Here is an 18,942-nt window from a genome sequence, read left to right on the forward strand (position 1 = left end):
ATTGCGTCACGTGAAGTCCCGCCCACTACCCCGCCCACTCGTGGGTGGCATCGCAGATGTGGGAATGCTATTGGTTCATTACGTTCTACCAACGTGTTAGCACAGGTTTGTGATTGGCTGTCAGAGTAGACGTTCTGTTAATAGCCCCGCCTTTCTCCGTCGTCATGCCCACTCGCGAGGCTACGCTCTACGTTCGACGCTATTCCTGAAAGTTAACACGCTGATGTTTCAGCGCTGGTGCTGCGTTGTCAATGAAGCCTGCGTAACTACCTTCGAACTACCTTCGACTCCGACGCTTTTTCACTTAACTTAAGTTTTTGGTGAGACTCACCGCGCTCCTCTTCTTGTCAGGCAGTGAGTGTGCAGGAGACAACGTTAGGTAAGAACGCGGACTTCCAGGACCAAAAGATGTCAGCTCAAATCATAAGTGGGAAAGCAGTTTCAGCGTAAGTTTCAGATTTTATGCAGCACGTTTATTAATGCACAGATAGCCAAATAGGTGTAACCAGCATGAGGAAACGTGTCTTTGTACTGGCTAACTTGGCAGCTAACTAGCCACCTGAGTGGCAGCCACTTTATAGTTAAAGTTAACCTCACAAACAACTTCTCTGTACGATCCCAGCCATATGCACATTTTGCATGCAGCTGTTTATATTTCAAGACACTATTCTTGTCTGTGCTGGCAGCAGAAAACAATTTCATAACTTTGAATTGGTTGTGCATGATGTTGTCCACGTGAATGAAGTGTGCCAGCAGTTTGTACTGTTAGTTATGGATAGTTGAGAAATCACAGTGGACTGAACTTTCTGAAGTTGCATGATAATTCTTTCCCCCCTGACTATTGTGTGGATTAGTCTCTGTGTGTTTGCACTAAATGCACTAGTAACTGTTTATAATTTGGTGGTAGTCCATAATCATTGTAAACCTTGGAATGAATGATTTCAAATCCTGCTGCATTATGTAAGAAGCTGTGGTGGTGTGATATGATCTTTGTCCTATTGGTCCAGTGACCTTAAGTGGTGAGGCTGGAAAACTCATGAAACTAAACTTAGTCACCAAACTCTAAAAATCATTTTTTAAATTGTGCATTTGTCAGTATTTTAATACTTGAGTACAATCTACAAATGTGTTCCTTGTGATTTTCATAGTTCAAAGTTTGAATCAATCCAAATATTTGTTTATTACCAAAACGTTGGGCAAAGAGACAACAGAGTGCAGGACATTACGTTGCATGTGCTTGTCACAAGACATGACAGCCTGCACCTTGTTAACTCCCCCTCACATCACTCATTAGTTAAATTATTTTATGCAACACAAACGGGCCATACAGCCTCTCCACAGATCTGAAAGATGTACATTCATTATCTCTGAAGCCTGACAAAAGCTGTCACACCATGCATTGTTTGGAACAGGAGACCTTTTTGAACAGAGGTTTATTGATGAGATTATCTCCACCATTCAGGAAGTGTAGTTTTCTGCAACACTTTATCCAAAAGTGTGTTCTCTGATGAAGCCTGATTGACTTAGGAACAACAATTAAAACATTACAACAGTACTGTTTTATTATATGAATGTGCTTTGTTTATAGGAATATGGCCCTAGTTGATCAGTGACCAGGAACTAAGATATCCTGACATGCTGTGTTATCAGCTGTCATTGTGATGAGGATTGTTGTTATAATGATTATAATGGGAATATATATAATAAATAAATGTGTCATATGTTAAATAATGTAATAAAACCTTTAATTGTAGGTCTGTGTTATTGTTAGGTCATTAGGGCAAACGCACTCTTAGGTTACTTGAAAGGTGGTTCCAATTGGTGTCCCTCCACTGTGTCACGCATCCATAATCAATACTAGTCACTATCAATACAATCAATACTTCTATCAACACTGCCAATGAAGTGATGCACAAAGACACTGTTTTAAACACAATGATCAGTCTATATTTAGAGATTTGTGAGTAGCACTGCTCTTTTTATCATTCGCAGTGGACGATATCAATCAAGCTGGTGAGATTATGTGAATAGAATACAAAGGAAATTGAATCAGATTTGTTTAGAGAGACATGAAACATCTCAGACAATAGATAGCTATGAGTTAAAGTTCATTAACCCACTGTCACTCACTCTCTCTCTTTTGACTTTGATTCGTTGAGTTTGCTTTGCCTAATCTATGTGTTAGGGGAACAGATAAGCCATAACTGACATAACCAAACTATCGGACGAATAAAGATAAAGCCCAACAGATAAGAATCTCATTCCACCAAATGGACTCTTTGATGACTGGGCTTTGTATGTGCAGTCGACACTGATGGCTGCGGGTTGGAAAATGATTACCAATTTCACAATGAGATAGCCAGATGGCATGTATTTTGGCACAATATCTGTAACCATTACAAGGAAAGGGAATAGGTTGTGGGCCATATGGTCCTATCCCTTTCCTTTACAATGGTGCACCTGTCACTGCATAGAGATTAAAATCCAGTTGGGTTTTATTCTGTTGTCTTGTGCTCTCAGGCAGGTGAGGGAGCGTCTGAAGAAGGATGTGGAACAGATGAAGCTTCAGGACCCCAACTTCAGACCCGGTCTAGTGGTTTTACAGGTAACTGCAAGATAGGGACTAGCACAAGTTGAGGTATAAGCACATTTTTGGATTGTCTTGTGTGCTGTTTGATTTTGCCATGTCTTTTTCTCATGGCCTACGAGCAGGATTCATTCATACATGATCAACATGTGTGTCTGTATACCTGTAGAAGGTCTATTCCTTCATACAGGCAGGCAAAGTGATGCTGCTTGTCTTTGCAGGTTGGAGACCGCGATGATTCAAACCTGTACATCAGCATGAAGTTGAAGGCAGCAGCAGAGGTAAACATTTCATTTATTGACATACAATACAGTGTTTCCTCTAGGATTTTCTGGACAGCCCCAATAATCTCTGAAAAGTTCTACTTGTTGTTAAATTGCAATGTGAGCGGCAGCCAACAGGGGTGCATTATGTCGGCAGGATCATTTAAAAGGCAACCATGACTACATTGTGCGTCTGCCCCATTTCTGATACTGTGGCAGCAGAAATTTAACAGTGGTGAGCCGCCGCTCCAAAATCAACATAGAGGAAACACTGCAATATGTACTTCACATTTCTACTGTATACTGTTTGCAATTATTCCTAACTTCCAGCCCAATCTCTTCTTCTGTGTACACAGATTGGAATAAATGCCACACATATGAGACTTCCTAAGACTGCAACAGAGGAGGAGGTGAGAATAGATTTGAATTATTTGTGTAGTTCACTTTTTTTTTTTACGCACACCGTAAGAAACCCTGCAAATCTGTTTATGTTTTTAAAACTTCTCAATGCCGTAAGACAGGACTAAAGTTTGGGATGCCATAACAAAACAAGGTTAACACGGTTAATAACAAACTGGAAGTACCTGAGAGTATAAAGGATGTTTGTCTGTCTGTAGATTCTTCACAGTATCACAGAGGTGAACGAGAACTCATCTGTCCACGGTCTCATCGTGCAACTGCCCTTAGACTCGATCCACAAGATAGACACTGAGAAGGTCACCAATGCCGTGGCCCCAGAGAAGGATGTAGATGGGTAGGCACAGACATAAACTAAAGATCTGGGTGCTTATTACTCTTTGGAATGGACCTGAAGTGTTTCTTCGCTTCCTTCGAGTTTGGTTAAAAGAAATAAAAAATCTTCCTTACCGTTTACAGACTGACCAGCATAAATGCAGGGAAGCTGGCTCGTGGGGACTTGGGCGACTGCTTCCTCCCCTGTACACCAAATGGCTGCATGGAGTTGATCAGACAGACTGGTAAATGCAATTAATTCCCTAAAATATCTGTTACTAAGTAAAAAAAAAAAACATCAACAACATATATGACCAAGAACTGAATGAGGTCTTAATTAATTAATGGATCGACTGCTTTTCTACAGGTGTGTCTGTGGCAGGGAAGAGAGCGGTAGTGATTGGTCGCAGTAAGATTGTTGGCGCACCGATGCATGACCTGCTGCTGTGGAGCCATGCCACCGTCACCACCTGCCACTCTAAAACCACTGATCTTCCTGGAGAGGTACAACAGTAACGCCTCCACCCAACCCAGCAATACAGTCTCAGGATTATATTCCCATCAGCCATTATAGAGCATATAATGTGACTACTAGTGTTTGCTTGAAGGCAATCTTTCCCTTACCTCTTGATTGTTGCATGAAACTCCATAAACATGATCTCCGCTGTAATCTTGTGGCATAAACAATAACATCATGCGTTGCCAGATTTTGGACATTTCTATTAACCGTAATGAAATAAATGTCCACTAAGCCTAGCACCGTTGATACACATGCTTTTCTGTCCATCTGTCTTATGTCCATCGCTGTTTTTGTCCAGGTGGGCAAAGCAGACATCCTGGTTGTCGGCATTGGGAAAGCAGAGATGGTGAAAGGAGAGTGGATCAAGAAGGGAGCGGTGGTCATCGACTGTGGCATCAACCACGTTCCAGGTTGGACTCCTCCTGCATTCTTGTGGCTTTTCAGTCCACTTTGGAAATTAATCCATAGAAGTTAGAGGTAACTGAATGGTATTTTTCTGTGCGTGTTTCAGATGAGACTAAACCAAGTGGGAAGCGGGTAGTGGGTGATGTCCACTATGCCTCAGCCAAGGAGCAGGCCGGCTTCATCACCCCTGTGCCCGGCGGTGTGGGACCCATGACTGTGGCCATGCTGATGGCGGTAAGGTCCCTCTGGAGAGAGGATTGTTGGAAATGTAATATCAGACCAGCTGCATCAGAGTTAACATTTTGAATACATAATTAAATCTGCCATTTCAGTTATTTTGTCCCAATGTCCCAAGTTTTTATTTTTGTTTTCCAACTGTATACACTGTGTGTTTGTGTAGAACACAGTGTTAGGCGCAAAGCGTTTCCTGGAGAGCCATCAACCCGGGAAGTGGAACATTTCTTACACCAAACTCAACCTCCAGAAGCCCGTGCCAAGGTTTGTCTTATCTCCCCCATCCTCTTAGTCATGTGCTTTGTTAAATTCAATAATCCACATGCAAGATGAACTGTTTTAATACCTTGCCTCACGTTGGGTCTCCTTGTCTTTGAGGCCTTAATGTTTTCCTCCTTTGCTCAGATGAAAAAGTTATTTTGTGTGTTGTGTTTATAATTCCCAACAGTGACATCGTGATTTCTCGCTCCTGTGTGCCCAAGCCCATCGACCGTTTAGCAAGAGAGGTGGGCCTGCTCTCTGATGAGGTAGAGCTCTATGGAAAGACTAAGGCCAAGGTCCAACTGAATATCATCAAACGCCTGCAGGCCCAGCCAGACGGCAAATACGTGGTGGTCACTGGGTATGCTGTCAGCAGTTTTATCTGCTGTACTGTTCTGTTTTCCCTGCTCTGTAGCATTGCATTGGACATGATGAAATGCTGACAGTTTAGGCTCAGAATCCCTGCCTTTGTTTGTAATGTTACTTTTTTCATATCGTCTAGCAAGTTTATACAGCTGATCGAGTTCCTGCTTCATCATGCCATGCAGCAGAATTAAACATTTTAATGTGCACCCCTTACCACATAGTCTGCTGAAGTTAATCCCTTTAGTTTATCTGCCAAAGACAACATTTATATTAATTTCTTACTTCTACTACCTGTTGATTTCTGGCCCTGCTGACAAAGTCTTTGTGTCTCCAGCATTACACCCACTCCTCTGGGTGAAGGAAAGAGCACCACCACCATTGGCCTGGTCCAGGCCCTGGGAGCCCACATGAAGCTCAACGTGTTTGCTTGTGTCCGACAGCCTTCTCAGGGACCCACCTTTGGCATTAAAGGTAATCTTTGGAATAATGTACACTTAGTGAGAGATGGCACACGTTATGAGCTGTTTAAATGTACATATTTACAGTCCATACTGGTATATCAATCTGTAGTTTTGTTTTCTGTCTACAGGTGGTGCTGCAGGAGGTGGATACTCTCAAGTCATTCCTATGGAAGAGGTACTACACTGCTGTTTAAAGATACAAATGACAAACTATGCAGCTTGTCTAAAAAATGCAAAAATATAATTGAATTAATGAGTGTCTTCATTTTAGTTCAACCTCCATCTCACCGGTGACATTCACGCCATCACGGCTGCCAACAACTTGGTGGCTGCTGCCATCGACGCTCGCATGTTCCACGAGTCTACACAGTCTGACAAGGTATGTACTCCATTTTATCAGTGGTATATTTAAAAAATACACTTTATTTTGCCAGTTAATTCATGGATTGTAACTAATATCTTTATCTCTATATGCATCGTCAGGCTCTGTACAACCGCTTAGTCCCACTCAGTGGCGGACAGAGGAAGTTCTCCCCCATCCAGATCAACAGACTGAAAGTAAGTGATTGTGTCAGAGCCTTGTAGGTTTTAACTTAACTCACAGTCCAAAGAATGGCAGACATCCGGTCTTTTCTCTGCTTGTTTAGAAACTGGGAATAGAAAAGACTGATGCCTCCACACTGACTGAGGATGAGATCACCCGCTTTGCCCGCCTGGACATAGACCCGAGCTCTGTCACCTGGCAGAGAGGTATGACCACCTGAGACTTCTCTTAATCCTGTCTTACACTGTCTGCCTCATTAAATCTGCTGTATGTGCTGTATAAAAGTGATATGGTTAAATGTACAACTAATAAAATACCCATGTGGTCCTTGTGTGTCAATTCAGTGTTAGATACCAATGATCGATTCCTGAGGAAGATCACGATCGGCCAGTCGCCAACTGAAAAGGGATACACGAGAGAGGTAAGATCCACAAAGCTGTCTCTTGACCAGTAAAAGCGACAATGTGTAATACTAGAAAAATTATTTGGCTCCACCCGGTGGTTGTATCAAAAAAGACAACGTGGTAGGCAGCATGAAGAATCCAAATGTAGTAGCTTTAAGCATTCGATCACAAAGTAGAATTTAGATAGAGAAGTTTCTAGAGTTTTACAATAGAGTCCAGTGTGCTGCATTGTTGTTGATGGTAAAGGGACATACACTGCCTCTCTCCGTTCTCCAGGCCCAGTTTGACATTACGGTGGCCAGTGAAATTATGGCGGTGCTCGCCCTCACCAGCAGCATGGAGGACATGCGTCAGCGTCTGGCCAAGATGGTGGTGGCCACCAGCCGCAGCGGACAGCCCATCACCACTGAGGACCTGGTCAGTGGTCTGGAGTCTCCTTTACGACAGGGCAGTTTATGTACAAGGGCTTTGGAAAGAATTGGCTCCTATAATATAATGTTTTTCTCTTTAGGGTGTGAGTGGTGCTCTGACTGTGCTAATGAAAGACGCCATCAAGCCAAACCTAATGCAGACCTTGGAGGTGGGTAAAAATACTGATACTGAGAATAACTTTACAAACTAAATACATAGTGTTTAAGATATTAAAGCAGATTAGGAACATTTGTATTTACAGTATTAGACTAACAAGCTTGTACAGTTTAGGTTGTTCGTTGTTGTTGGTGGTTTTGAAGTGGCTCAGTTTATTTTTTTAATGATCGAAACCTGAATCTGCAGGGAAACCCCGTGTTTGTCCATGCCGGCCCGTTTGCCAACATCGCCCATGGCAACTCCTCCATCCTGGCTGATAAAATAGCTTTGAAGCTTGTTGGACCTGAGGGCTTTGTAGGTAAGTGCAGCTGAGAAAATGGCTTTATGGCATCATGTTTTATTCAGTATTTACTTTCTGATATCTGATGTGATACAGCAGTTTTTCTGTTATATTGTAGCGACAGCTGTCGTTCTGTTACTATTCTGTTTGTTTCACAACGCCTGTCTATTGTGCCCAACAGTGACAGAGGCGGGCTTTGGTGCTGACATTGGCATGGAGAAGTTCTTCAACATCAAGTGCCGCTACTCAGGCCTGAGACCCCACGTGGTTGTGCTCGTGGCCACTGTCCGAGCGCTGAAGATGCACGGAGGAGGACCAATAGTGAGTTCGCTTGAGTTTTACTCACCGTCCTAATAACGCGATAACACCTGTGCTTTAACATTCATGTATCATTTTACACCATGTTTGCATTCGTCTTTTGTGAGTTGTGAACACAACACCTGTGTCTCACCCTCCCTCAGGGAATGACGGCACACTGCTGTGAGTGTGATTATATTTCCTGCTGAGTGGACGTCACAGCAATAACTCATTCATATTTTCATTTCTTAATTCACACAATTATTAGCTTCTTAATAGTCCCGAAGCCAACAGCTGAGGAAAAACAATTCAGATCTGTCAAGTCTCTGTTGTGTATTTGAATGATTTGAATTCACTAAAAATGTATTTTTTCTTCAGGTCACTGCTGGGATGCCACTGCCTAAGGAATACATTGAGGAGGTAATGCAAAACAGCAACCTACCAAAACATGGACTTTATTTTAAATTCAAATTAAAAAAGCTTCCTCTGTCTATCATTAAACATTTATGTGAACAGAGATCTGCTGTTCCTATGAGCTTATTTTAAAGTATGTTAATGTGTTCCCACATGAAGAACCTTGAGCTGCTGGAGAACGGCTGCAGCAACATGAAGAAGCAGATTGAGAATGCACAGCACTTCGGCGTGCCAGTGGTGGTGGCTGTCAATGCTTTCAAGTGAGTGATTGATGATGACATAGTAGAAAAAGGACTAAAATGGTCTGAAAGACAACAAACATACAGAGAAATCTTTTTTTATTTTACTTAAAGTTGCACTAATTCATAATTTATATTAATAATCGATCAAATGACTAATGTGAAAAGAATGATCAACTAACTCAGTGGTTCCCTCTCAGCTCTATGGAGCGATTTAGAAACATTCAGCTTATTATTTTGGTTTTTGGTCCCACAACTTGAGTGTTTTGGCTACCAGTCACGGCTCTCATCAGCGTTGTTTGCAGCAGCAATAGGAAGCTGTTTTCAGTTAAAAAGCTCTGATAAACCCACTGTACATTACCCACCAGCACTAAACACGACTAACTGGTGAACATAGTGTATTATTTAGCAGCTAAAGAGCCACGGAGTTGGTGGTTCGTGGAGACCAAAACAGAGCTAAAAGGAGAGCAAATATTATACTTATGTTTATCGGGTGAACAGAAATGTGATTCTTATGTTTCTCTGTGTCTGCTGGATGTGTAAATATGCAACTGTTTGCTAACATTTTAGCCTTGATAAGGTGATAATATGTCACTGTTGTGTTTGGAGCTTGTCAAACACTAGAATGCAGATTTATAGCAGTCACAGAGCCTGTGAATCACAAACAATGATGTTTGCGGTTTGAATGACACATCCTTGCCACAATAAATTAATGCCTTTCGTTATCTTGATCCATCCAACAGGACCGACACTGAGGCTGAGCTGGACTTGATCTGCAGCATAGCCAAAGCTGCCGGAGCCTTTGACGCGGTGCGCTGCTCCCACTGGGCCGAAGGTGGAGCCGGTGCAGTGGCCCTGGGTCAGGCTGTCCAGAGGGCCTCTGAGGCCCCCAGCAACTTCAAATTCCTCTATGATTTGGAGGTATGGGTCATCCACTTTGTTTTTCTTTACTAGGCTGGTTGCGGTTAAGTATGTGAGTGATTTTGTTAAAAAAATATAATAATTACATTTGCTTTTACAAAGGGGAATAAAATATAGTCACACTGATGATAAAAATAATGTTCTCATCCACTAAGAAAGGCCCTAATGTGCATGGATCCCCCCCCCCTCTGTGCCAAATAAAAATAGGGCCCAAAACACAACACTGACTGATGCTAGTGCGTATGTTTCTAATTCCTCTGTAGCTCCCTATTACCGATAAGATTCGAATAATCGCCCAGAAGATCTACGGAGCGGACGATATTGAGCTTCTCCCAGAGGCTCAACACAAGGTGGAGCTCTACACCAAACAGGTCAGCGTCTCTGCTAGTCGATTTGTTTCTTTCATTGTGAGGTCGGGCCCATTTGTTGGCTGCTCCTGTCAGTGTTATCATAATTAGAGTGCTTGAATAGGGCTTTGTAAACAATGTAAAACATTTCCTTTGTCCCCTCCTCTTCCCTCAGGGTTTCAACAATCTGCCAATCTGCATGGCGAAGACTCACCTGTCGCTCTCTCACGAGGCGGACAAGAAGGGTGTGCCCACAGGTTACGTCCTGCCAATCAGAGACATCCGAGCCAGTGTTGGCTCTGGCTTTCTGTTCCCACTGGTTGGCACGGTGAGGGTTCATTTACGTTTAGCTAACAACACATTTCCTTTCCATAGTTTTTGCAGCAGATTCATGTCAGGGTGTATCTGGCTTTCTTATAGAGTGGTATCCTATTGATGAAAACAAAGCAAACTGATGCTTATTATAGGGGCTTTATTATATATAAAAAACAGCAAAATGTATGTCACTATTTCCTAGACCCCAAGAAGACGGCTTCAGATTTCAGGTTTTGATCGAACAACAGTCCAAAAGATGAATAATTTATTTTAGGAGCGATTTAATGTAACAAAGTAAAGCAAATTCTCTAATTTGAAATGGTAAAAGCAGCAAATATTTGACGTGATAAGTCACTTGAAGATGATTAATCAGATATAAAAATTGTTGTTGATTAATTATCTTGACGTCAATGGACAAATAAATAAAGCACCATTCTAACAGTGCTGCACAAGAGATGGTATATTACACACTTTACATTCACTAATAATGAAATGAGTCTATGTTGTCTCATCATGTGTCCATGAAGAAGTTGTTTGTTACGTTATATGTGTGTACAGTATATCAGTGCATGAATGGCCAGAATCTCCCTTATTAATGTCTGTCATACAAGCTGCTTTCTCTTGCTGTTCCTCCTAGATGCCCACCATCCCCGGTCTTCCCACCAGGCCTTGTTTCTATGACATTGACCTGGACCCTGAGACGGAACAGGTCAACGGGCTCTTCTAAAACAGGGCGCTGCACTGTGTGATGGTAAGGACGGTAGTTAAGACATACAGATATCAGTTTCATACTGGAGTTGGCAGGCATGGATGATAACCGTTATACATCTTGCCATTAATGTTTGTTTGTTTTTCCCCACTGTACAGATATGACCCATCCCCCACTGAGCCTTAATGAAATGTGATGGAGAAATAACTGGAAGCGCCCTGAGCTCGTCTGCTGGTGCTGTTTTTGTTTATTATTTTCCCCTCAGACACTGACATCTGTAAATAATTGATCTGCTTTGCCCAAGAAGGCGACTGATGGGTAAATCAAGAAACGTAATTAATCACAGAACAGTTTGACCATCTGAGAATGCCCGTCTGTGATGGACCCTTTTGTAAGAGGGAAATGTCCAATTGACAATTCTTTCAGTTACATTTCTCACTACACAAAACCTGATTGTATTTTTCAATGACAATAACAATCTGGAGTCTTGTATTAACTTTGTGTGCACTACATTTGGCCGCTGTCTTTAACAATCCACTGAATTTTGTGTTCCTTTGAGGTAAATTAATTATAAAAAAAAAGACATAAACATGAACATAAAAAAATGCTGCCTTATAAAATGTTTTATAATTTTTTTTTATGTTTGAGCAGTCAGATTTCCTGTTTTGCCTGTCCTGTATTGTAACTGAATATTTCTAAAATTGTCTAACATTGCTGTCACCACTGCTGAACCGTCATGACATGAATACATCAAATTGTAAATCCACTTTTCTGTCAGAAAAGATCAAATAAAGTGTCCTTGATGGAAAGCCACATATCCACTCTTTTTTTTCCTTTTCTATTTCAGATGTAAGGTTTTTTTTTTTTACTGTATTTATTGAACTAGTTCTTCGAAAATGGAATTTGCTGTCTGTCTCATTATTCCACCACTTTCATGTTTTTCTTTGCAGTCAGTAAGTTTTATTGTTGCCTCAGACCATCCGGGTGATGAAATCTGTCCAGAGCATCTGGCTTTTTTTTTTCTAGTCTCAAAAATATTCTTTACAGATTTCCAATTCTGAAAAAAATACACCTTGATATTTTAATACCTATATTACTTATATATATTTTCTATCTTTAAAAGGCCATTGTTTATTTATTCTATTCCTTTTTTATTATTATTACTGCATATTAGCAATGAAGTATGTGAACAATGAATCTCTGAATCTTCAGTATAACTTGTAGTAAATATAGTTTTAATGGTAGTGGTTGTACATCTGTGAGCGATGGCTCCTGATGCTCATTCAAAAAAAAAGGAAGGTGAGGTGATTGCATGCTGGAAACTTTTTCTTTCACAGCACAGATGTAGAAGGAGGCATTATGATGTCTCAGAACAAATAAAGTGGAAAATGTTTTCCAGCTAAATGCAAATAGATAATTATTTGGTATTATTCTGTACCTTCTAACAGTGGCAGGTTACTGGCGAGGGTGGTTGGCAGTTTCTTGCATTGTGCAACACGTCAGTCATTGCATCACTATGGAAACCAAAGTGCCCAGTTGCTGTTAGAGCGGTGCTGAACATCTGAGGCGCAGAGGCACATTCAAAGATGTGCCACATGCAGAGTTATGGAGTGGAATAAGAGCAATCGACAGAGATAATAACAGGTAAGGAGCTATCTTACAGGCATGCATATTAACTTTAGCTGAATTCAACTAATTTATGGAAACCTTCACATTTGGACATTCGAGTGAAAATTAGAGTGAATGTAATTTGTTAATGTGTGTTATTGAAAATACACTGAGGCTACACTGGACAGTAACATTTTTGGAAAACATATTTTATTTGATAGTAACATATTGTATGTACTACCATAAATATTAATGAATGGATGAATCAGACAGCAGTGTTCAAAAAGGTCTAATCAGCATTTTGACCAAAGGAGAGTGACTCAGTGATGCACAGACTGCTGTGAAACAATAACAGATGGACTATCAGTCTGACAAAGTGGACATAAATTGTGTATTTTGATATTTTGGAGGGACTAATATTAAACAAATGCTTTTCTACCAGCAGGAAAACCATTAAGTACAGTGGATGATATTAAATGAACTATGTCAGAGACAGAAGCTCAAGCTGAGAATAGTTCAGTAAGGAAAATGCTCAGAGGAAAGCTGACTTGTTCTAAAAGGATTTTACTGGGAAAGTCGAGGATACAAACTAGAAAAAGGAGGTCTGAGGTGTGCAGACGCAATGGCTGAAGCTGCATGTAATATGATTGAAATTTCAGTGCAACACTGTGACGAGGAAATTGAAGTTGAAACAGTACGTACAGAAGTCACCCAGAGTCACTCCCCCTCCATGACTCCTGAAAATCTCCGCATGGACCAAAATCAGTTCACACAAAAGCTGAAGGCTATGAAGCAAGTCTTCTCAACATCATTCAACTGCTTCACATGCACCCTGAAACCTGCGGAAGGGAAGCAACCAGATTTCAAAAACTTACTTTTTCTAAATGAATCCAGCTCAAGTACACTGAGCTGGTGAGATTTTTCAACCTCAAAGTACAAGTAACTTACTAAAAGCAAATGTTAAAAGCAGGTTGATAAAAACTGATTTAGGTCAATTTACTATTTTAATTAAATACCATGTTTGCATTTACAGTGGATGCTTACCCTTAGCAGGGAAAGGAAAGTCCTGCACACACATTTCAAAAGACATATCCACAAAAATCAGTTTCACAATTCTTCAGTAGAGTGTGTTTCTAACTTAGGAGTCTGCTGTAACAAATAAAAAAACAAAATCAGTTACCAGAGGGCCAGAGGGACCACTGGAACATTGTCAGCATCTGTCAATCACCTGTTACTTCAATCTCATTATGTTTACTTGCAGTATGAGGGCAGCATTGAGGAGAACACACAAGGGGTGGAGGTGATGAGAATCAAAGCAGAGGACCTGGACCTGGAGGGCACTGACAACTGGGAAACCGTGTTTGACATTGTCAAAGGCAACGAGGCAGGGTACTTCAGCATCACAACAGACCCCAAAACCAACCTAATGCACAACAATGTACTGCTGAAACATCAGTGTCACTGCAATTTTAATTGAAATAATATACACTGCATACAGTTGAAACCAGAAGTTTACATACACTGTATAAAAATATACACTTTTTTCTCTCTGTCTGACATTAAATCAGATTAAACCTTTCCTGTTTTAGGTCAATTTGGATTACCAAAATTATTTTTATTTGCTAAATGCCAGAATAATGAGAGAGATAATTTTTAGACAATGTTTTTATTACTTTCTTGAAAGTCAGAAGTTTACATACATTTCATTAGTATTTGGTACCATTTCCTTTAAACTGTATGACTTGGGTCAAATGTTTTGGATATCCTTCCACAAGCTTCTCACAATAGTTGGCAGGAATTTTCTCCTGACAGAACTGGTGTAACTGAGCCATGTTTGTAGGCCGCCTTGCTCGCACATGCCATTTCAGCTCTGCCCATAAATGTTCAATAGGATTGAGATCAGGGCTTTGTGATGGACACTCCAAAACAAACTTTGTTGTCCTTAAGCCACTTTGTAACCAGTTTGGCAGTATGCTTCGGGTCATTGCCATTTGGAAGACCCATTTGCGCCCAAGCTTTAACTTCCTGGCTGATGTCTTGAGATGTTGCTTCAGTATTTCCACATAATGTTCTTTCCTCATGATGCCATCTATTTTGTGAAGTGCACCAGTCCCTCCTGCAGCAAAACAACCCCACAACATGGTGCTGCCACCCCCTTATTTCACAGTTGGGATGGTGTTCTCAGGCTTGCAAGCTTCCCCCTTTTTCCTCCAAACGTAACGATGGTCATTATGGCCAAACAGTTCGATTTTAGTTTCGTCAGACCACAGGACGTCTCCAAAAATTAAGGTCTTTGTCCCTGTGTGCATTTGCAAACTGTAATCTGTTTCTTACACTTATCCCATCAAAATCAATGTGAAAAATCAGCCTGAGGGGGCAGGTTTTGATCCCAAAGTCAAAGCTATTCCCATCTCAGAGGGAGGCAAAATCAACATTAATGATGTTATTGCCCGCTACCCTGCAATAAATGGGGACTAGAGAATGTCAGGTCAGTGCTTACACAAACACATTAATGTCTCTGCAGCTATAACTACAGTGTCAGCTTCATTTTCTACATTCAGTGATAACAATGGACAAGCCTTATTTCTGCTGTAGGTATGCCAAAGGATCAGCCCCTGACAACTGGCTAACCATCGATCCAGAAACAGCTGAGATCAAACTAAACAAGATACCGGACACATATTTCGCCAAAGTTCTGTGCATTCCAGACGGTACACTCTTGCTCTATGTATATAACAAAAATGTTGTTTGTTTCATCAATGTTTGTTAATCTTACAGTCTTGTGAGGACACACAGTTGTGTACATCTGCTGTCCATAAGCAGAGGGAATAAAGTATCTGTCTCTGAACTTGTTTCTGAAGAGTGGAGATCAAAACGAAGGAAATGCTGAATGATCTGTTCTTATTTCTGTTTTTCCAACACAGACATTAACGGTAAAACAGCTACCGGCACCAGGTGGAAGATTTTAATGACCAGTGCCCCACCCTGACCAGTAACATCCAGACTATGTATACAACGGATGATTCTGCTATTGTGAATGCCGTAGATGAGGATGTTTAACCTAACGGATCTCCTTTTCACTTTACCATCATCCCAGAGGGCACGGTGGGCAAATGGAAGTTGGAGCATCTCATGGTAAGGAGAACACTGACAATTGTTTAAGTTATGGTAGATAGATAGTGAAATATACATATATATATATAGAAATGTACAAATAGATATATGGTTAAAAATGGCCCTGTATTGGGGCCCTGGTAGAGCTGACCCCTGTGGGCTAAGGCTGAGTCCTTGCTGCGGCGGCCGTGTATTCGAATCCAACCTGTGGCCCTTTGCTGCATATCATCCCCTCTCTATCCCCCCCTTTAGTGTCACTCTTCAGCTGTCACTATCAATTAAAGGCAATAAAAGCCCAAATGAATATTTGGAGGAAAAAGAAAAAGACGAAAAAAGAATTTAGCCTGTAGTGACATGAATTAGTATCTGCCACAGATCTGTTTTTACAACTATGGGTTGCCAAAGTGAAACATTTTTAAAATTGAGCATGAGTTGCTTTAAGCTTCACAAAAAACAGGATTAATATAAAAACCTTAAAACTAGCACTAAACCTGTTTTGACTATGATGCCTGGTTTGCATCTATTGGACGATCAGAATGTGTGGAACCTTATTTTTAAACAAAAAATTGCAAAAGCCAGATTGAAGCTGGAGTATTTAATCCAGAATACTGTTAAAGCAGTATAGCACACTGATTTTCTACACTTCTCATATGTTCATCTTATCGCCGGCAGACATTGCCGCTATCCTTACCAACATATTTCCCTTTACAAACATATGTCAACCACTGTTGAGGACAGGAATATTAGCATACATACACTGGTTGCTTGCTGTTGAGATGTTGTCTACTTGAAAGCTGCATGAAGTGATTTTTGACAGTTGGCCACCAGAATAACTGTTGACTCTTGAACATTTCAATCACAAGGAGGTGCCGCTCCTGAACATGCCAACAAAAGTGGATGGCGATATGGTCAACGTGGATATGGGCATGGCTACCAAAACTTCAGCGATGGCGCCCATGGTTTGGATTTCCAGAAATCCGTTACCTCTGTGGACGGGATGAATGGGGCTATCTATTAAGACTAAGATTATGACTCGTCTGGGTGGCAGTGGCTTCTATTCTGAGTTTGAGGGCAGAGAATCAGGAGTAGGTGGAGGACTTTATGATGGCATGGCTCTGCCAGACCACTTCCTGGGACAGTACTACTCTCAGGCAAGGATTCCTTTATGTATTTTTAGTCTACTTTTTCTCTGTTTGGCTGGCTTTTGTGGTCCTGGACATAATTATTTTGATGGTTCTTAATTGTTGGGGGAAACAGATCAAACTGTATAAAAGAGGTATAGCTGGAAATGCGCAAATGCTGTCAACAACATCCTGCTATGAACTGAAAAGTTTGGCCTTTGACCCTATAACCCCTTTTAAAAAGCCCTTTAAGCTAACTAACTCACTGTGTGTTAATAGACATACCAACAGCTAATGAACACAAAGACAGTTTGCATCATGAATACCAAAAAATTATTGTGCTCAGTCTACAAAAAAGGTAACCTTGGTGATGATTTCCTTTCCTCTTTTAACAGAAGGTGAAAGGTGGAAATGAGAACCTTGGAGTTAAGGATGGTCTCTTGGTTTATGACTATGAGGGTCAGGGCTCCTCTGCTGGCTCAGTGGGCTGCTGCAGCCTCCTGGAGTCTGACAACAACCTGCAGTTCCTCGAGGACCTTGGGCCAAAGTTCAAGACCCTGGCTGAAGTAAGCGGAGGCAAGAAGATCCCAGCTGAAGTCAAATCAATGTTTATTCCTCTGCCCAGTGCCTCCATCAACACTCAGAGCTCAGCATCAAGTGTGGTGAAAGCCCAATAGCTGCCCCCTCCACCCCAGCAGCAGCCAACCATTGCCAAAACAGAGCAGACTGTGTTAAAGGAAAAAATGCCCACAGTGAGGGAAGGGATGACCACAATGAAGGAAGGCATGTCAAATCAAGGCCAGATGTTCCTGCTACAGCAGCAGCAGCCTGTCTACTACACCACCACCCCTCTGATGCAGCCGATGCACTATGTAGTCCACCCACAAGTTCAGAACACTGTGCTTCAGGCTGAGGCACCATCCACCAACATACAGGGCATGGTATTAGTTAATGGCACCCAGACTGGACCTGCCCAAGGTGTGGTTGATCTGGGACAGATGATGTCTAGTGGACAAGCCCAGGGCCCCGGTATGATGCTGGTGGAGAGGAGCGGGACCCATGGGGCCGGTGCAAACCTGATCCACACTGGCCCAACCCCCAACCACCACACAGTGGTGGTGCAGGAGAAATTCACCAAACTTTGATGTGGAAAAAGACACTTTTTAATGCAGAAAAATGTTTTTGCAATCTCCACTTTGGATACAAACACATAGCTGCCCTAACTTTAAAATAGCCTGTTTTCTGCCTGGTTTGTTTTCACAAAGGTATTTATGTGAACATTTTCTACACTGATGATTTCTGTAATTTGGCATACAGCCTGTGCAGGAGTTAATGTGATCAAGAGAATGTCAATATTTCACATAGTTTTCCCTCATTGGCTAGTCAATGTTGGGAGTGTGCACTGGTTTCAGAAATGGAAAAGTGGAAAAGTGTAGTTTTAAATATAGGTCACACTACATTGACAATTGTTATATTTTGCATTATTATCAGGTGAACTTTTGTCTGTTTGCAAATAGCCGCAAAACTAATGACATTCCAATCAGTCTCTCCTGTTATCAGCATCTAGCGTTGTTATTTTGAGCCTGTTACCACGCTGATGTTAGGAAAATACACATCTAACCTATTTGAATAAAAACTCAAGGCCAACCTTGAACCTTGTATGAATTATAAGATTCCTGTCAAAATAATCAGTTCTGTTTCTTTTGCTAATATGAGGATCTTGAATTCTTTTCCATGCGTCTTTGTAAAAGGCAAATGGTTCTCACAGCTTGTTTCATAAATACTAAATATACCAGTTACTTTGAAATCAACTGAATGAATGTTTAAGATTTAAAGCATTCTTCTACAGTGTTCACTTAATGCTAGGGTGTTGGTGGTGGTAAGATTTGATTGTTGCACTTGAATGAACTACAGTAAATGTTTCATGTTGTTTTTTACCAGTCAGTGTCATGAGTGTTATTATTTCATTCCAAATTATGCAATGTTCACACCGATTTAAATCCTGAAACTTAAATATGACTTCAATAAACTTTACAATTGTTCAACAAGCATTTTATGTTATGTGTCTCCATGAGGTAATTATTGTAATTACTATTTCTAATTATATTACTGTATATTTATTTGTTAGTACCTGGCTTGGTAAAAAAGGTTTGTGTATTTACACAGTTAAGAACACACCTTGAAGGAATGGAAGAGATAAAGAAAGAGCAGG

The 18,942-nt window shown here is 41.1% G+C and overlaps 1 protein-coding gene and 1 pseudogene across 1 annotated transcript; both read left to right on the forward strand.

The window, feature by feature from the left end:
• Positions 1-284: 284 nt before the first annotated feature.
• On the forward strand, positions 285-11,702 carry mthfd1b (methylenetetrahydrofolate dehydrogenase (NADP+ dependent) 1b). The gene is made up of 28 exons (XM_051389066.1): positions 285-446; positions 2,521-2,605; positions 2,809-2,868; positions 3,207-3,260; positions 3,468-3,604; positions 3,727-3,827; positions 3,950-4,086; positions 4,401-4,512; positions 4,614-4,741; positions 4,908-5,005; positions 5,190-5,363; positions 5,703-5,839; positions 5,958-6,004; positions 6,101-6,208; positions 6,313-6,387; positions 6,477-6,579; positions 6,718-6,794; positions 7,054-7,194; positions 7,289-7,357; positions 7,552-7,663; positions 7,827-7,966; positions 8,321-8,362; positions 8,516-8,616; positions 9,339-9,516; positions 9,780-9,887; positions 10,039-10,191; positions 10,816-10,929; positions 11,046-11,702. Exons 1-27 carry the CDS (start codon positions 409-411, stop codon positions 10,903-10,905), a joined length of 2,805 nt encoding a protein of 934 aa, XP_051245026.1. The 5' UTR covers positions 285-408; the 3' UTR covers positions 10,906-10,929; positions 11,046-11,702.
• Positions 11,703-13,117: 1,415 nt separating this feature from the next.
• Positions 13,118-18,712, forward strand: LOC127361523 (desmoglein-2-like; annotated as a pseudogene).
• The last annotated feature ends 230 nt before the right edge of the window (positions 18,713-18,942 follow it).

This window comes from Dicentrarchus labrax, unplaced genomic scaffold (genome assembly GCF_905237075.1).
Source record: "Dicentrarchus labrax unplaced genomic scaffold, dlabrax2021, whole genome shotgun sequence".
Taxonomy (NCBI): Eukaryota; Metazoa; Chordata; class Actinopteri; family Moronidae; genus Dicentrarchus; species Dicentrarchus labrax.

What these genes read in the sequence shown, in the direction of transcription:
- mthfd1b (XM_051389066.1), top strand. Translation starts at nt 409, where the DNA reads ATGTCAGCTCAAATCATAAGTGGGAAAGCAGTTTCAGC. An exon ending in TGCACGGAGGAGGACCAATA is followed by an intron (nt 7,967 to 8,320) that starts GTGAGTTCGCTT and finishes TTTTTTCTTCAG; the next exon opens with GTCACTGCTGGGATGCCACT. An exon ending in TGGAGCTCTACACCAAACAG is followed by an intron (nt 9,888 to 10,038) that starts GTCAGCGTCTCT and finishes CTCTTCCCTCAG; the next exon opens with GGTTTCAACAATCTGCCAAT.